We start from the raw sequence: 19,863 nt of genomic DNA, 5'->3' as shown, positions 1-19,863 counted from the left end.
CTCGCGAAGTGCGGCGGTGGACGGCAAATCTTATCTGGCTGTCTGGAGCTCTATACTTAGCCGTGTAATATATTTTATTGTGGTGGTGGTGGCGGATATATATGTATAAAGTATATATATAATAGGTTCTTGCCTGAGTTAGGCTAGTTGCTAGTTGAAACGGTAGCCGCTGCGACCGCGGGCTGGCAGTGAAGTCGCTTACGTCTTATTGTGCTGGCCGCTACTGTAGATGCGGACGGGACATTCCAACTGTCCGTGCCTTGTTTATTACTATAAATCACTATTTACTTCACCGCGGCCTTTGTCCACCAGCTCTGATTTGAGCTTTTCGCGTGGTGTTGCCAATTTGGTGACGGACACCGGCGGAATTTCCCGTGTCTCTACAGCCGTCCAAACTGAAAACGCCGTATTTCCAATCAACACTTTCAATTTCTTCCTGACGTAGTGATGTTTTACAAAAAACTTAATGTTCATCCTTCATTTTTTCAATACAACTCCGCCACACCATTAGGAACTAAAAATTGAGTGAAGAAAGTGGAAACGCCGTATCTCCATTCAACACTTTCAATTTCTTCCTGACATAGTGTTGTTTTACAAAAAACTTGATGTTCATCCTTCATTTATTCAATACAACTCCGCCACACGATTAGGAACTAAAAATCGAGTGAAAGAAGTGAAAACGCCGTATCTCCATTCAACTTTTTCAATTTCTTCTTGACATGGTATTGTTTTACAAAAAACTTAATGTTCATCCTTCATTTTTTCAATACAACTCCGCCACACCATTAGGAACCAAAAATTGAGTGAAAAAAGTGAAAACGCCGTATCTCCATTCAACACTTTCAATTTCTTCCTGACATAGTGTTGTTTTACAAAAAACTAAATGTTCATCCTTCATTTTTTCAATACAACTCTGCCACACCGTTAGGACCTAAAAATTTAAAAAAACGAGCCTTTGTGGCAATTGCATTTTCTTGTAATAGAGCAGTACGCGCTGAAGGAAATGAAACCATTTTGAGTGGAGTTACGGCATTTTTGGTGTGGACGGCAGTCCGGGGGTCCTCATAAAACACGTAACGCTCTAGAGAGAGGAGTCTATGCCTGCGTTACAGATGCATTTAGAGGGGAGGGGGCGTTCAGGGCTGCGTCAAATAACCTCAAACTACGCTCGTGGTGCCAATTTTTTTTAAATCTCCGATGAAAAATCAATGTCCGGTGGCAATTTTTCATCCGGAATTCTTCATCAACGTTAATTTAAGGGGGAGAGAAGGGTTGAAAATTCGATTTTCAGCAATGCGCATCTAAAAACGACTCGAAGCGTTTGTCTGTTTCGTGCAAAATATGACAAGGTCCTAACACTGCGGCTGAACTTCAAAACCACAAAACTTAATCGCACCGTCTCTAAACAGCAAGCCTTTAAAATTGTGGCTCTTTTCAAGCTGAACGAACTTCGCTTACGTTTTTACCCGTTCGTTAAAGTCTCTACAGGGAATTCCCATTCAAACTCGTACGGGCCAACGGGTCCCCACACTGGCAATTCACGATGGCTCTCACTGGGTCCCCATTGAAATTTCCTGCACCCCATAGGTTTCTATCGGATGCCATGAACCACCTTGGTCCCCATTGGAATCTAATGGGTCCCTATAATATAACCGTTTTACCAGGGTAACTATCGAGTCTCTCGTGGGTTGCCATTACTTAGTCTATTACCTACTTCCTAGGTACGTTGCAATCACCCGCTTCCACCAATAGGATCCCTCCAAATCCTTCTTGTTCCTTTTGTCTATTGCTTTGTCTATCAATTTCATCAATCAGCCCGCGGGTTGCGAGCGGAAACGACTTCAAGCGCGAATAAAGGAGAATGGTAAGATTGCCGGGCTCGACGAGTCAACGACGCGTGCGCTTTTCGGCATTGGCGGATCCAGCAATTTGGCAACACCGGATTTTCTCCATTTAAACATACGGAAATGTATCGATTCTCGGAGTGGCCAGGTGCTCCGACAAAAATCGATTATTCAGTATAGGTTTACATGGAGGAAATCCGGTGTTGCCAAATTGCTAGATCCGCCTCTGCTTTTCGGTCCGGCCTAGATGCGATTTCTGCGATAATCAGACGCGCATCTTTCTCCCCTCTTTCTTCTGGGTAAAGACGATAGACGCCTGGTCCCGGTGCGGTCCGAGGCGGACGCGTCACGAGTCGCGCTCGACAGTCGCACAGTGAACGATCGATCATCGATTTTTCCTCCTTTAAAGACGTTGCGAAAGATCGATTCTTCAGGTGTCACCCTGCCTATCGATCCTTTCCCATAGGTTTAAACGGTAGATCAAACGATACATCGCAAAGTGCGCCAGGCTTTCTGCTGTGCTAAGGAAGAACGCCGTATGAACATCCGAGAGTTGCCAAATTTACCTTGATAAAACATGTATTTTTGACAACATTCATGCATATTTTTTCTCGAACTTTTCAGATATTTTAGATGGAATTGCGTGCAAAATTGTCTGAAAATTTCGGAAAATAATATTCACAATTTTTCCAGTAAATTCTGTTTTTATCGGAGGAAACTTGGCAGCGTCTGATGGCTCATACGGCGTTCTTCCTTAGCATGGCAGCTTTGGAGCCGGGCGCTGCAGTGGCGTGGCGTGAAAGATCGATTATCGATATATCGCCATTTGAAGCTATAGTAAAGAATCGATTATTAAGATGTTCGCTGCGAACGCCCTGATAATCGATCTTTTTCCATAGGTTTAAATGGCATAACAATCGATATATCGCAATTCACGCCACGCCACTGGGGCGCTGGACCCGGGATCGCGGGGCGCTGGACCGGGGCTCCTCTCGAACGCGAGCAGCGCTGCCCAGCGGCTCCCCTTCAGTCGGCGCGAGATCCTATCTCCTCTCCAACAAATTACGATTCGGTCCTTCGATTTATTTCCTCCTACCTCGCGACCCGATAAATTTCTGTCAACCCGGACGCGTCACCGCCACCGCAATCGTTGCCGGCTCGCCCCGCGCCCCTCCTCCCTCCCGCACCCCGCGTCCTAATCCTACGCCACCTCCACCCCACCCAAGTGGACGTTATTAGTGTTGCGTCTCAGAAAGCGATATAGGGACCGCGAATAAAATGCATAACGCTCGATTTTGGGACTCTCCCCCCCCCCTTGTAATAATTTTATGACGTAGGCCCTAGAGTACCTGTATAGTGAGAGTATGGACAGATTGCTCCATGGAGGGCTTAGGGCCCAAAAGTGCAGCCACCCTTCTAACCAACTTCTAACGCACAAAATTTCACTGCCAGTCTGTAGATTCCAATCCTAACCAAGATGGCCAAGAAAGTACATAAATGAGCTTTCTTCCGCAAAAATGAGTAAATTTATGCAAAAACTAAGTCAAATACGTGCTTTATAAACGATGGTTCGTAACAGTTGTATTAATAAATCGCTCTGGATAATTGAAATTCATAGATTGGCTGCATTTCTGGGCCCTAACTTTATTCGCGGAGGCATCGGTGAAGGCCTGATGGATTTTCGGAGTTTCACATCTGTCTATACTCTCGCTATGCAGGTACTTTAGTAGGCCCCGCTCCATTAACAGGTAAAAGCAGTATGGCGCAATGCTCTCCCCGTCTGTGTCCTTGGAGGATGATTCATTTTAAAAACAACGTATCTACCATCAGATGCTCTATGTACAGTACATATCTGTTTTTACGGATGAGCCAGAAATCGGACGTATTTCTATCAAACGGAACTATGTGCATTAAGATATGAGCCCTGAGACCCATAAAGATATGTGCATAACAGGGCTCACGTCATAATGCACATAGTTCCGTTCGATAGAAATACTTCCAATTATAGTTCCTAATTACAAAATGTATTCCAATTGACTGTTTCTCATCGGTAGCAATGAGAGAGGCTGCTGGCCGTTCGTTTGTCTCCAGTGTCAGCACTGAAACCTTATCACCGCTGATGCCTTCTATGTCATATTTAATTGTACTAGTGTCCTCGGTGTCACCGGTAACGTCGTTAATATAGCTTATGACAGTTAATGTCAACGTTGTCACCAACGTGGTCACTAATAACGCGATGGATTTCATAATAGTCCATTTTGGAATTTGGCGCCTTCAGTAGCATCACCCTCTTGATAATCTTGTTATCGTACACGTGATCCAATTCACCAGTAGCAGTATTGAAATCATGGATTTCACCCAAAACGTCGTCTACGTCATAACAGCCATGTAATATTTTTCGGTGTTAACATTGCCATTGAATCTTGAACCTCTCGTAATGACGATGACGTCGGCAAAGAAAGTCGCTAATGTCCACGTCTAGCTCAATGCCCCAGGTGACTTTAAACGTGTCGTCATGGTCATGTGTTAATGTTGTCACTGAAACTGACCTATGTCACCTCTACTTTTCGCGCAGAATGAAAAGCATGTACGAAACTTTTTGCTGTAAAAGGAGCCTAAGTATTACGCGTTGTCTAAGAAAGGCTTATGTTTCCATTCATTTTTTCCGTTGAAAACCATTCAAAAGGCCAATTTTTCAAGAGCTCAATAAACTCGAAAGTAAAAAAAAATTGTTTTTCAACATTTGTGATAGGGCCTGTAATAAGGTACCTTATCTTCTCGGAACAAACTGTCCGAGCGTGTCGAATTAAGGTGATAAGACCATTTGACGATTTTAAACGCTCAACGTTGAACGCTGTGTAGAAACCAAGTGAGAACCAACCGTGCGCGGTTTTAGTTAAATTGTCTATCCACAGGGAGCTATAGCCGCTTCTTTTCTATGTGTATATCCGTATTCCGAACCTGAAATTAACCTAGGACATTAATCAATTTTACTTAAAACCTAAGAATTTTTGTTTTGGAGCTTCAAGAAGTCATAGCTCTCTCAATTTTGGAGCTTTTAGGGTCAAACTTGCTTTACATTGTCCAGACTCTCTTCTTGTATGCCATGATACTAACAACTCGACTTTGAATTTTTGGAAGATTAGGCCCCTTTCATAGATCCCAACACATATGTTTTTATAATTGAATCAGTGAGAACGAAAACACACCAACTCGGTGACTCGAAAATGCTCAACTTCCATTAAAGACAGTTAATGTACGTAAAGTTCGATGAAGTTAGCACATCTGTTCCAACTTGAGCCCTCAAAGTGTCTATAAGTACTTGTCTTTCGGCAGCAAAAATCTTTTTCTTAAAGTAACTTCTTCACCTACTGTGCAGTTTTGTGTGTGTCTTGATGATTTTCATTTTTCCGAGTTGGTGTGTTCTCGTTCTCATTCAATTGAAGCACTGGGTGCAGAAAGGGCATTTCTCGGTTGCGGTGTCTCGGAAGCTCCACTTACGTTTCATCCATTATAATTATAGCAGATGCATGAAGTTCGTTGAAACTTTTACTAAATTTCTTTACGATTATTCAGTGCTGACATCGAAAAATTTCATAAAATTCGCCCGACAGTTTCCTCTGTGAAATATAACTCAGCGCTTTCTGCACCCGTGAGAACGCCCTTTCTGCACCCAACGCCTCAATTATCCACGAGCCGGCAACAGGGGGTGGCGGATGTTAGCGCCGCAGCTCTAATTTCGTGCGCGGCTCGGGATCTCTCGCGGCGTCGCTGAAATTTCAGCCGCGAAATTAATTGTGCCCGACAGCCATTATGGTAATGCTCCTCGGGCCAGGGTTTTCCTCCCCCTGCCACCCATCTCCCCGGGACGCGGCCTGCTATTCTGCCGTGCTAAGGAAAAACGCCGTACGAACATTCGAGAGTTGCAAAATCTCCCTTGATAAAACATGTATTTCTGACACCATTCATGGATATTTTTTTTGAAATTTTCAAATATTTTAAATTAAATTGCGTATAAAATTGTTTGAAAATTTCGGACAATAATATTCACGATTTTCCCAATTAATTACACTTAAAAAAAATTCTCGGCGTTTTTACCAAGGTCCGTTGGTACCTTTATAACCTCACTTTTTTTTACCAATTATTGGTAATTTTACCATGACAGACTGGTAAGCTTACCTAAAAACCGGTATTTTTACTGATTTTTTTCAGGTAAAAATACCACTTTTATTGGTAATCAATTCCCGGTAACTTTGCCATTTGGATTACATTTTGCAATAAGGTACCACTATTTCTGACTCTTCCATAAAACCACCGTTCTGCACAGGGAAACCAATGGCATATACGTTGTTTCTAAAATGAGCCAGAAATAGTGGTTCTTTCTTGCAAAATGTGGTCCATTTTATCTCGGTAATTCTACCACGGTCGATAAAAAATATTGGTGTTTTTACCAAGGTCTAGTAAAATTACCAATTCCATAAATGGTAATTTTACCAAGAAGAAACTGGAATCAAATAGAACCCTGAATTCTTGGTAATTTTACCATTTTCTTAGTAAATACACCGATATATTTTTTTCAGTGTAGGTTTCTTTAGGAAGAAACTTGGCAACTTCTGAAGGTTCATACGGCGTTTTTCCTTAGGACGGGAGTATTGTGGACAGTGGCCGTTGTCACCCCGGTCGGAGCGCGGCATGCGGGCAACCCTGTCCGAGCCCGCTTGGCGCATTACTATTCGCCGCACGGGAGAGCCGCGACTTTGATGGATTGCAAATCCCGGATCCCCTCGGCTTAAGCCCCTAAAATCAGCACTTGTCCGCCGCACCGATCAGATAGACGCGCCGCGGCCTCCTCTTTGCTCTTTGCCTCCGACCCACCTCCGGCTCCATCCTTCCATCCTTATCGAATCACCTCCATCGATAAATCCCTATCCCAGCAACGCTCTTTATCGATAAAGCTGATTCGATAAAGTGCGCTGTATGGACCGCAGCCTCCATCCTGATCATAGAATCGTTATCGAATCAGCTTTATCGATAAATCCCTATCCGAGCAATGCTATTTATCGATGCATGAAGCTAATTCGATAACGATTCGGTGATCAGGATGGAGGTTGCAGTCTATACAGCGCTTTTTATCGAATGAACTATATCGATAAACAACATTGCTAAGATAGATTTTTATCGATAGAGCTGATTCGATAACGATTCTATGATCAGGATGGAGGCTGCGGTCTATACATTGCACTTTATCGAATGAACTTTATCGATAAACAACATTGCTAAGATAGGTTTTTATCGATAAAGCTGATTGAATAACGATTCAGTGAACAGGATGGAGGCTGCGGTCCATACAGTGCACTTTATCGAATGAGCTTTATCGATAAACAACATTGCCTAGATACACGGAGAAAAAAACTTCGTGCATGGAACCCGAAGTTGAGGTCATATGGATTTCTGAAGTTTTCGGATCACGCAGCCGAAAACTTGAGGTCCAGCTGCCGAAGTTCGGGTCAGAGATCTGAAGCTTTCGGTATGTACCGGAGTGCTTTAGATGTGTGACCTGAACTCCTCGGTACATACCGAAGTACTTCAGAAGTCTGACCTGAACTTCGGCAGTATAGGACCTCAAATTTTTGGATGCGTAATCCAAAAACTTCAGAGATACATATTACCTCAAATTTACGTTATCCGTTTAAGTATGCGGCAGAGCAGAATAAAAACCATGATACTTACAACTTGTCAATGCATTCTGAATGGTGCGTCGCTGCTCAGCGACGTGATCAAAGTTAATTCCAATACGTGTTCATGCCAATCTTTGGTCTATTCCTCCTCAAGATTTTCAATTTTTTGAAGGTGTAGTTTCACTGAGACCAAATATACACTCTTTACGTCGAAATTTTTCTCCGATGTGAGTCTCTTTCACGGGTGAAAACTGACTCGCAGTAGCTTATGCTTCTCATTTTCATTTAATTTTCGATAGACTCTTTATTTAAATTGTTTTGTCTGCACTCTGCATGCACCGTGTGATCAATTTTACCCAGCCATTCTTCAAACTTGCTTATTATCTCTCCTATTTTTCTCCGGTTTCGTTCAAATCTAATGCTGAGTCATCGTCTCCAATCTCGCCAAAAATAGTGCAGAACCCGATCGGCGCCAAAAGCATATTAGCGCCTACAAGAGTGCAGGAATACTTCACGCATTGCGCCAAACACAAAGCGGTCGCCGGGCAGCGCGGAAAACACATTAGCGCCTACAAGAGTGAAGGAATACTTCACGCATTGCGCCTAACAGTGCAGTAGCTGGCCGCGCGCTACCGTTGCGGGTCGGGGAGGCGCGGTGAGCATCGCAGCGCTCTTAGGGGGTTGACGCGCGCTCAAGAAGGACCGTCGTTTACGCCCTTCCTGCTCTGGATACTACAAAATTAACGAAATGTTGCGTCGTGCAAATATGAACGTATCAATTTTACATTTTTCCCGTTTGGGCACGCTTCTGTTTTAGTTCAGCCATAATTTGCCTGTTTTATCTATTTTTCAATGGTTACAATGCCAACCGAGTAAGGGTAAACAAGCAATTGTGTTCTTTAATAGTTCAAAAATCTTTATATTATTCTAATATTATAAGAAGAAAAATTTAGCAATTCTGCCTTTTAGGAAGATTTCCTCGAATGTCGCGTAATTTTTTTTGCGGTGTTTTCGCGTCATCAATAATTGTTCCGATAGAAGATGATTTTTGTCTTGGAATCTAAATTTGATATTTCTATAGCCCATAAATTAGCAAAAAATAATACGATTTGTCTAAACGGCTAGTTCCTAGTCATCACCGTTCATTCCACCTTCAATTCATCAGTGTTTCTCGTCAAGCCACCAGTGCGACGAATCCAGGGGGTGAGCAATCAAGGTATGCAAAACTGCGGTGGATAGGACAAGGACACCCTGTTCTTCGATGGGCGACATTTCGGTTAATATGAGACGTAGAAACTTGGCGTTTGGAGGAATCTTATAATTTTTTGCTACTCTATAAACGTAGACCACCAAAACACGAATCTGTCACTAGCGTTAGTGACTCAACTGACTCATTCTTGTAAATTGTATACACAAATGGAAAAGAAAACACATTGGATCTAGAGTCGAGACTCTAATAAACATCGACAAGAAAAAATACTCTTGATTCAATCAGATTTAAGCTTAAATCAAGAACCAAGCCTCTTAATTTGAGCGGATTTCCTTTTGATTTAAGTTTAAATCTGATTGAATCAAGAGTCCTTTTTCTTGTCAATGTTTTCAAGAGTCTGGACTCTAGATCCAATGTGGTTTTTTTTTTCCAGTGATGGTCATTTCGCGCCCATCTATGTGCGGTGAAAAATCGTGTCAAACCGAAACGCATCCGAAACGAAGGCAAAACCAAACGATACAAAGCCATTGCGTCCGTGTGTAGAAACGGAAGAGCACGTCCCAGAAGCGTTTTTTCCTTGATTTCCCGCCGAGACCGAGCGATCACCGATAGACGATTAGCGGCAATAAATAAAAAACTACAAATGAGAATATAGGGAAGAGAGGAAAAAAGCGGGGAGGAGAGACACGTCCGGGAGGGGGAGAGAAGATTTGTATGAAGGATTGTTTGATAAGACAGAGCGTTCCAGGAATCAATGCGCCCGTGGGAAAAGCATCAATGATAGTTGATGTGAAAGGGCCAGGACCAGCTTCGAGTCAAGTTCATTTACAATCCGTGCCTGTTTCCCGGTCCGCGGCAGCGTATTGTGACTATGATCGGACAGTCCACCGATGCCAAACCCCAGCCATCAATCACCGAAGCTCGAGTCCAGTCGCTCCAGAAATCCCTGTTAACCTAAAGGAACCCTTAAAATGTTCCAAGGAGCCCTGGAAATTTGATTTTTAAAAATTTAGCTTATTCATGGCAATTTTAAGTAATAAACTTTTTTCTTCTTCTATTTTTATAACTAATCACTGGAAAAAACACATTGGATCTAGAGTCCAGACTTGCAAAAACATCGACAAGAAAAAATACTCTTGATTCAATCAGATTTAAGCGTAAATCAAGAACCAAGCCTCTTAATTTAAGCGGATTTCGTTTTGATTCAAGCAAAAATCCGATTGAATCAAGAGTATTTTTTCTTGTCATTGTTCTCAAGAGTCTGGACTCTAGATCCAATATGTTTTTTTCTCCCAGTGTATAACTAATTCTTTAAGAACTTAAAAGAAGAGAGTGTCCATTTTTCTTTCTTTCCACATCAGTTCTAACACGACCCCCTTTATTTGCTTGTCAAAAATTTTGTAGAAAACGCAGGGGTTACCTGATATACTCAATAAATGAACGAAAAACGTAATTCTGGGTTACAGACCTTAAAGACGATACCTGACAGAAAATAATACAACGAATTGTCATTTCCGTAGCGTCACTAACTCCGGATTCCTGCCATTTTCTGTCACCTCTAGTTGATCCACCTGAAATATATGTAGATCTACAGGTGGATCCCAGGGAGCATTTCCCCGGCATTTCCCCGGCTCCTAAACGATTCAATTGACACATTGACGAGAACATGCTTTATTTAGAGATTGAACCGCCAATAACTCGTGAATGTACTTCTGTTGCACGGTCACAATTCGTTCATGCAAACATTCAGAAATAATGAAGAAACTGTTACAGATACAATAGGTTTATCGATTAAGTCTATGGTTATCGTGTCATAAGTTCCCAATACCACACAAAATCTCTTCGGTTCAAGCAAAGGTAAGCTAAGCTGACTGTAGCAAAAAGAACCAAGTTCATTTGTACAATCAGAAACTTTACAGCATGTTAGAAATGCTCAAAGGGGCTTAAGAATGCACTCAAAAACTAAATTTCTCCCCTCAGAATTGTGTCCATTTAATCGCACGATTTGACGAGAGGGCAGTTCATGGTCGCAGACTGGCCGTCTACCTTGTGTCAATGGCATGAAAAACGGGGGAGCGACAGAAAAAGAAAGAAGGACAGAGAAAGAGATAGAGAGAGAAAAAAAATTATATCAGAATGTGACGCGGAGGTATTCCTTACACTGGTAGTGTTCCAACATCTGTCTTTGATGATAGTTCATTAAAGCTAATGCTCCACACGACAATCGAGTAAGTAAACAAAAGACTAATAGAAACGTCACATTCTGCGTATTGCATAGTTTTCTGCGATCCCTGAATTTCAGAGGAGGACGGAGGTTGCGATGCAGTGGTCAGGTTTTTTGCGTGGACAAGTTCAATGCACTCGTGTGAAAGCATCGTAAGGGTCTATACCGTCACGCTGTCTTGCAAGTTACGTCTCTTGTTCGAACGTTTTTCATTAATGAATAACAGGTGATCGCAAAGAGAAGTTTATTTCAGTAGTTCAGGAGAGTTTAAGTTGAACCGTGAAAAAGAACAATAATACCTCAATAATACCTATCATTATCAAAGATTTCAGATATAGCATCGTGGACGTAATCCCTCTCCGAAAATAGCATCATTCGTGGAAAGTCATCATGATCAACTCAACTATGCAAGTGTGGTATAATACAGCTAACTCTTGAAAACATTGACAAGAAAAAAGACTCTTGATTCAATCAGATTTAAGCTTAAATCAAAAGGAAATCCGCTCAAATTAAGAGACTTAGTTCTTGATTTAAGCTTAAATCTGATTGAATCAAGAGTATTTTTTCTTGTCGATGTTTTTAAGAGTCTGGACTCTAGGTTCAATGTATTTTTTTTTCTAGTGCGGGTTAAAACTCCGTTGAGTTTATTATATTAATGAATTATTTGTTAAAATAATTTTTAAGGTCGGTAATAAAACAAACGCTGCTCAAGTGCTCATATCCTGTAAGGAGAAAAATAGTATAGATAGCTTCTGTTATACTTGTCAATTGATGAGAAGATCATAATGCACAGATGATTCGTATCCTCCTCTTATTTACAACCGATTCATTCATAGCGAGCCTGCCTCTCCGCTTCCCCTCTGCTGCAAGGACACAGATCGTTGCATCTCTAACGTAAAAACGTATTTCAATTATCACGTGAGCCTTGTCCCTCATATGGATCCATACTTTCTAGAACTCATATAGTAATAGAGATGCACTTTTACGCCGGAGGAGCGACGAGGTTAGACGCTCTGACAAACTCTGCTTGGCAGTTGCGGACGGAGTAAATCATACGATTCTGAGATCAACGTCATCACTTAATTAATCAACCAGACACAATATATCAATACAATGAATTCAATTTGTCAGCGACCTGAGGGAGATATTCGAAAAAGGATCGTAATATTGATCATAATAAATGCTCCGCTCTCTTGGATCACTGCAGGTGACTTCAGGATGAGGAAGGCGGGGGGGGGCGTCCCCTAGAGGAGGGGAGGGAGGGGCTTAGCGTTGAGATTGATCGCTGATCGCTCATTCAAAGAACCATTGTGAAGACAATGAGGAACGCGGAGGAAAAGTTAAATTTAAAAACATCTCTTTTGGCTATAGGAAAATATTCACTGGAAAAGAAGTATCTTGGATCCAGAGTCCAGATTTTTAAAAATTATGACGAGGAAAAATACTCTTGATTCAAATTTAGCTTGAATCAAAAGGAAATCCGCTTAAATTAAGAGGATTGGCTCTCGATGTAAGCGAAAATCCGATTGAATCAATAGCATTTTTCTTGTCAAATGTTTTAAGAGTCACAACCTGCCGAAAAACCTCCAGTTTCCATACGACCTAAACTTCAGTTCTCACGCAGGGGCAGTTTCTCTCTCTCCCCGCCCCGCCAGGCAGTTTCTCTCCCCTCCCTGCTGGTTAAAACTATCGTTGAGCACCTGGAAAAAAAAAAAACACATTGATCTATACGAGTTCCAGACTCTTAAAAACATCGACATGAAAAAATACTCTTGATTCAATCAGATTTAAGCTTAAATCAAAGGAAATCCGCCTCAAATTAAGAGACTTAGTTCTTGATTTAAGCTTAAATCTGATTGAATCAAGAGTATTTTTTCTTGTCGATGTTTTTAAGAGTCTGGACTCTAGGTTCAATGTATTTTTTTTTCTAGTGCGGGTTAAAACTCCGTTGAGTTTATTATATTAATGAATTATTTGTTAAAATAATTTTTAAGGTCGGTAATAAAACAAACGCTGCTCAAGTGCTCATATCCTGTAAGGAGAAAAATAGTATAGATAGCTTCTGTTATACTTGTCAATTGATGAGAAGATCATAATGCACAGATGATTCGTATCCTCCTCTTATTTACAACCGATTCATTCATAGCGAGCCTGCCTCTCCGCTTCCCCTCTGCTGCAAGGACACAGATCGTTGCATCTCTAACGTAAAAACGTATTTCAATTATCACGTGAGCCTTGTCCCTCATATGGATCCATACTTTCTAGAACTCATATAGTAATAGAGATGCACTTTTACGCCGGAGGAGCGACGAGGTTAGACGCTCTGACAAACTCTGCTTGGCAGTTGCGGACGGAGTAAATCATACGATTCTGAGATCAACGTCATCACTTAATTAATCAACCAGACACAATATATCAATACAATGAATTCAATTTGTCAGCGACCTGAGGGAGATATTCGAAAAAGGATCGTAATATTGATCATAATAAATGCTCCGCTCTCTTGGATCACTGCAGGTGACTTCAGGATGAGGAAGGCGGGGGGGGGCGTCCCCTAGAGGAGGGGAGGGAGGGGCTTAGCGTTGAGATTGATCGCTGATCGCTCATTCAAAGAACCATTGTGAAGACAATGAGGAACGCGGAGGAAAAGTTAAATTTAAAAACATCTCTTTTGGCTATAGGAAAATATTCACTGGAAAAGAAGTATCTTGGATCCAGAGTCCAGATTTTTAAAAATTATGACGAGGAAAAATACTCTTGATTCAAATTTAGCTTGAATCAAAAGGAAATCCGCTTAAATTAAGAGGATTGGCTCTCGATGTAAGCGAAAATCCGATTGAATCAATAGCATTTTTCTTGTCAAATGTTTTAAGAGTCTGAACTGCACATCCAAGATACTTTTTTTCATATGCTCGATTTGAAGGAAATGCTTTGGAGTCACATTTTTTTTTTTTTTTTTTTTTTTTTTTTTTTTTTTTTTTTTTTTTTTTTTTTTTTTTTTTTTTTTTTTTTTTTTTTTTAAATTTTAAATTTTAATTTTTTTTTCTTTTGTTTGAGAGAATAATATTTTGAGCCGAAGATAGTTTAATAATTTAAATTAGTCTGTTTTATTTCAAAGAAATGTAACTTTTCATCGACGACAGTTATAATTTTCTCATAATTTTTTGTATCAATAATTCCACTCAAAATTCGTTAAAATTGTCCTAATTATGATGCTATGTTAATGACCTCTTTTAACTTCCCTTAGTCACAATGTAAACCATGTGAGGCTTCCTATAAGAAGTGGAGCTGCTCAGGGAATAACTAAGAAAGACGGTCCTTAGATTTCATCCAGTGGCGTTGCGTGCTTTGCGATGTATCGATTGATCTGCTATTTAAACCTATGAAAAAGGATCGATAAACAGGGTGTTTGCAACAATCACCTTTATAATCGATTCTTTGCTATAGCCTTAAAAGGGAAATATCGATCGTTCTCACCTCGCCACTGATTTTATCCCTGGACGACACTAACTTGTCCTTTTCAATTCAAAAATCGACGTATTTGTGCCAAACGGAACTACACGGAGAAAAAAACCTCGTGCGTGGGAACCGAAGTTTAGGTCGTATGGATCTCTGAAGTTTTTCGATTAAGCATCTGAACACTTTAGGCCTAGCTGTCGAGGTTCGGATCACACATCTGAAACTTCAGTTCTTACATCTGAAGTACTTCAGATGTACCGAAGCTTTTCGGATGTGAAAACCGAAGTACTTCAGATGTAAAAACTGAAGTTTCAAATGTGTGATCCAAACCTCAGCAGCTAGACCTTAAGTGTTCAGATGCTCAATCTGAAAACTTCAGAGATCCATTTGACCTAAACTTCGGGTCCCTCGCACGAAGTTTTTTCTCCGTGTATATGTGCATTATGACATGAGCCCTGTTATGCATATAATCTTATGAGTCTTAGGGCTCATGCCTTACTGCACATAGTTTCGTTCGACAGAAATACGTCCAAATGAGTATGCGGAGTGACTTGAACGCGCGTAAAGGAAAAACAACCGTGCATTCAGCATTGGCGGGAGAGGGGGGGGGGGGGGCTACGTGGAGATTTCGGGGCGCGCATGCGCGAATCGACTCGCGGGATTTCAGCAATCCAAAGGACGTGCGATCGCGTTTTACGAGCAGAACAAGCCTATCATTGTCCGATTGGCTCGTCGGCAATTCGGCGCTAATTGCCGGCGCGGGTCGCAGAAAAAGGCAATAGAATCCGCGAGGCGTAATTATTGCGAGTGGCCGATTGCGATGAATTTCGGCCCGGATGGCTTAATTGCTCCAATTAATATCGAGAAGCCTGTGCCCCGTGCCGCTTCATGCGATATCAAATGGAATACTTTCGGTCGTGGCTGTCAGATCTTTCTCAAATCCTCAATCCGCACATTTTCATTATAATTTATTTATTTCACTATACTTATTCGGGCTTTTTGAATGCTATCGCGGAAAAATTTAACTTGCTGACTTAACAATTCAATTGCTAAAACAAGTGACTGCAATACTCCAACGTAGATTTCACAACACAAAAATGCTACTTTATCCACCCCCGTGGTTAAATTAGCTTACAATGGTGGTAGAAGTAGCATTTTTGTGTCGTGAAATCTACGTTGAAACGTTGCAGTCACTTTTTTTTAGCACTTTAATTGTTAAATCAGCAATCTAATTCTTTCCGTGTATGTTGTATTCCTAATCATTTTTTGTAGTTTGCTCGAGGGGTCGTCCGAACCCGACCCGGTTTATATTGAAAGTCAGAGTTTTTCATTCCAAAAAACCGACGTTTTGAATCATACGAACCAAATTTCGATTAACTGAACCAAAGTTAGGTTAACTTTGACCAAAAACTTTAGTTTTACCGGAACTGAAAAACTATGGTGTCTATGTCCTTAAACATCTTTAGAATCTCCTCAAACTTCCCTCAATCCTATTCCAAATTGAACGTATCTCTGCCAAACGGAACTATGTGCATCATGGCGTGAGCCCTGTTATGCGTATATTTTTATGGGTCTCAGGGCTCATGTCTTAATACACATAGCTCTGTTTGGCAGAAATACGTCCAATTAAAAGTGGCCACCCTTAGCCAAGACGTTTATGAAAGGATCGAATCTCTCAGTTCGAAAACGACGCAACTCGGGTTTACTATTATGTCCATTTTCTCACGTAGAAACACTCCTTTTTTGGCTGTTACACAGTTTTTATCATCCCCTGAGAATTTTCATTTTTCCGAGATGAGTCGTTTTTTCGAACTAATTGTAAGAGATTCAATTACTATATGGTCTTACTCATCGTCGTTCTTCAAAAACATCAAAGCTTCTTTAAGCAACGTCGTCATAATGAATTGAGGAGGCCTTAACGCTTAAGGAAGGACTTTGAATATCACTCTCTGAAAAAAAAAATCTCGGTGTATTTACTAAGAAAAGGGTAAAATTACCAAGAATTCAGGGTTCTATTTGATCCCAGTTTTTCCTTTGTAAAATTACCAATTATAGAATTGGTAATTTTACCGAGATATCTCGGTAAAATTATTAAACTTTCTCGGTAATTATACTGGACCTTGGTAAAAACGCCAACATTTTTTATCGACTGTGGTAGAATTACCGAGATAAAAAGACAAAGTTACCGGGAATCGATTACCAATAAATGTGGTATTCTTACCTGAAAGAAACAGTAAAAATACCGGTTTTTAGGTAAGCTTACCAGTCTGTCTTGGTAAAATTACCAATAATTGGTAAAAAAAGTGAGATGGTAAAAGTACCAACGGACCTTGGTAAAAACTCCGAGAATTTTTTTTCAGTGTATGAATGCACTCGGTCCTGAATTCCCACGATATCTCAAGTACCCAACGTTAAGTTCAAGATCCTCTAAATTGCTGTCAGAAGTTCTGTGCTCGTTGTGGGTTGGCGTTAAGTTCTGAACATTATCACCGGGGTCGCGGATCCACGGACACTCCGGCCCGTCGGACAGGCTCGCAGAGGAATTTGTGCAGAATTTTTGCGAAAACGCCCGAGTGGGTTGGTGAGGCGATGCCCCACTTCTCGGCTATTGTTCGGCCCGATCGTAAAAACGGGCAAGTGTCGAAAATAAAAAAGAAAAACATCATCCGTGAGCCAACGCTGCCGTTTTAAGGAAGAACGCCGTATGAACACTCACAAGTTGCCAAATTTCCCTTGATAATTGTATGTATTTGTGACAACATTCATGCTTACTCTTCCTTGAATTCTTCAGATATTTTAGTTTAAATTGCGTACAAAATTGTCTGAAATTTTTGAAAATGATATTTTCAAAAATTCCCACTATTATATTATATTCACAATTTTCCCAGTAATTTCGGTTTTTATCGGAGGAAACTTGGCAACGTCTGACGGCTCATACGGCGTTCTTCCTTAGCACGGCAGGACGACCCTCGAGTAATGCCCTGGCGCCTGTCGTCTTCGGCCGAAGCCACTCGCTAATTTATTGAAATCTCTCCGACGCCCCGTTTTCACATTCGTTTTTCCCTCGTTTATTTATCGCGTTTTTTCAATTCATCGATCCGTCAATCCCCTTGTTTTTTCGTGCCTTTTCAACGGGAGAATTTCTCTTTTGACAATTTCATCGATTCGAATAATTAGTAGGACGAATTTCTTATGACGTGAACGTCTCAATTCAGCCTTTTCTTCATTTGCCCTTTTTTTCTTCACTCCGTTCTGAATAAAAAAAAGAAAAAGGAGCGCAAATATATAAGCTTCTGCTTCATTCGGAGTAACATGCTTGGAATTCTTTTGCTGATTTTCCCTTTTCTGTAAATTTTCTGGGGTTTCTTTCATATCCCTCTTCTTTTTTTTTTCTATGTGTATCTCGTAGCTTGTCTTCTTCAACGCGCCACCCTCTCGAAAGATTTTTAAAACGTCTAATTTGGATTACAGTTTTCAATATGGAACAAATATTTCTGGCACATTCTGGAAACACAAAAGCAAATGATCTCCATGAAAATTTTCTCCACAAAGTCATTGCAAAAATTATATGTTAAAATGTCGATTCTTGATCCAATTTTTCAGATTTATCTTGTTCAGTGTCTCACAATCGGATTGCATTAGGAAGCAAGTCCATATGCAGGTAGATGATTATTTTTATGGATGAGCCAGAAATAGCGGCTCCCAATTACAAAATGTAGCACAATTATTCATTTTTGTGTTTCGCAATTTTCCGTGTAAACTAGTTCATCGTCTCAGTCCGTAGCATTCAGACCCCTCCCCCTCCCCTCTTTTTAAATGAGTAAGTAGTAAATGTTTTCACTTCCGTACTTTTTGAAACAATATAACGTGCGCAAGATTTTTTACCTCATTTTGGTATGAAATTTGTAGTTTTTCATTTGTTATTAAAAGAATGTGTTCTCTTTTTTGTTATAGGAGGATTCTGTTTCGCTCCGATCAGACAGTGACGACTCAAGTAGTTCTGAATCCCCTACGCCACCCTCGTCTCACGATGATGCCTTAGCTGGTAAGATTATCATCCTCTACGCCTTGATTTTTTAAAAGAGAAAAACTGGAATTTGCTTCAAAAAGAGGTGTGTGAAAAAACGGCTAAAAATGCCTCAAGGCATTTTCGAATTTTGAAGACTTGGGGTGATACAGTAATCTTTCGAGACGCCCAGAACCGGTCGCCGTTTTGCTTAGAACCGCCGGTTGCGACGTTGCCATTTTTTAAAGTAGAAACCTTTAAAAATTCATATTTTCCGCTGCATCTCAACCGATTTTCAATGAACTTTTTTTTTTAAAATGTTCCTCTTAAATAGAGCTTTAAAAAATGGCAACATCGCAACCCGGCGGTTCTAAGCAAAACGGCGACCGGTTCTGGCGTCTCGAAAGAAACTGTATCACCCCAAGTGTTCAAAATTCAAAATTGCCTTGAGGCATTTTTAGCCGTTTTTTCACACACCTCTTATCCTGCTTAGAATGGGTTACACCCGTTCCGAAAGTCACAAAAACCAATATTGACTTCTACTAGAGCTCTTGTAATGTACGTATGCCTCAACGATTTGCGGCTTAAGATTTTCTTCCATGTAAAATGTTACGAGAAGCACTTTAGTGTCACTGATATTCTTCGAAAAGTAATCTCACAGAAAAAAATGGATGGTGCTGACGACAGAACCTTTTGTTCATACGGCTCCCACAGTTTTCCTTTGTTACACTTACAGAACTTTTGGTCGTGGGAACAGAGTACTCTGTTCCCACGACAGAAGTTCTGTTCTCACAACAGAAAGTGTAACAAAGAAACTGTGGGAGCCGTATGAACAAAAGGTTCTGTCGTCAGCACCATCCATTTTTTTCTGTGCTCAAGCTCACTAAGAGCTCTCCAAGTTAAGGATCTCCCACCGTTACGAGAGAGACCAGCTCTACAATCCAGTTAAAGTCTCTCCACGCACAGATAGGAAGCTAATATAATAGCGAGGTTACCGTGGCTGTAACCTAAGCGCTTTCACACAAAGTGGGAGCCCTATGCTAATGCTCCTTCATTATGACTTCAACCTCAGAGATTTTTTGTTTTAAAAGTTTGGAAGTTGGTTCCATAAAAACCAGTGGCAATGTTGTATTTTCTACAACGCATGACGGTAAATTCAGGCACATTAAAGCTACATTACACTGGGTTACATGGGTTACATTAAGGTACATAAATCGCAAATCCGTGCGACATGCAAAGACCTTCATTGCACTTACGCAAACAAGTATATCTTTAGGCAAAACCCTATGTCATCACTGGTACAAAGAGACATGATGGACAGAACTATATGGTATGCTCTGACGCGCTTGACCGAGTCCTAGACATGTTTCATAGAAGAAGCAATATTTCGAACGATGACATCGTCGAAATGTGGCGTTTCAACGAGATGATTTTTACCATGA

General features: G+C 40.8%; 1 protein-coding gene across 2 annotated transcripts in view; it reads left to right on the top strand.

Annotated features, from left to right (window-relative positions):
- Positions 1-19,863, top strand: part of bs (serum response factor blistered) — a 392,024-nt gene that overhangs the window by 350,699 nt on the left and 21,462 nt on the right. For both annotated transcript variants that reach the window (XM_072296141.1, XM_019058362.2), the window contains exon 3: positions 18,370-18,460. In XM_072296141.1, coding sequence (XP_072152242.1) covers positions 18,370-18,460 — 91 coding nt within the window. The remainder of the gene's footprint in view (positions 1-18,369; positions 18,461-19,863) is intronic.

This window comes from Bemisia tabaci, chromosome 2, assembly GCF_918797505.1.
Source record: "Bemisia tabaci chromosome 2, PGI_BMITA_v3".
Lineage (NCBI taxonomy): Eukaryota > Metazoa > Arthropoda > Insecta > Hemiptera > Aleyrodidae > Bemisia > Bemisia tabaci.
The sequence above is the reverse complement of the archived record's forward strand: the minus strand, read 5'-3'. Positions and strand labels throughout refer to the sequence as shown.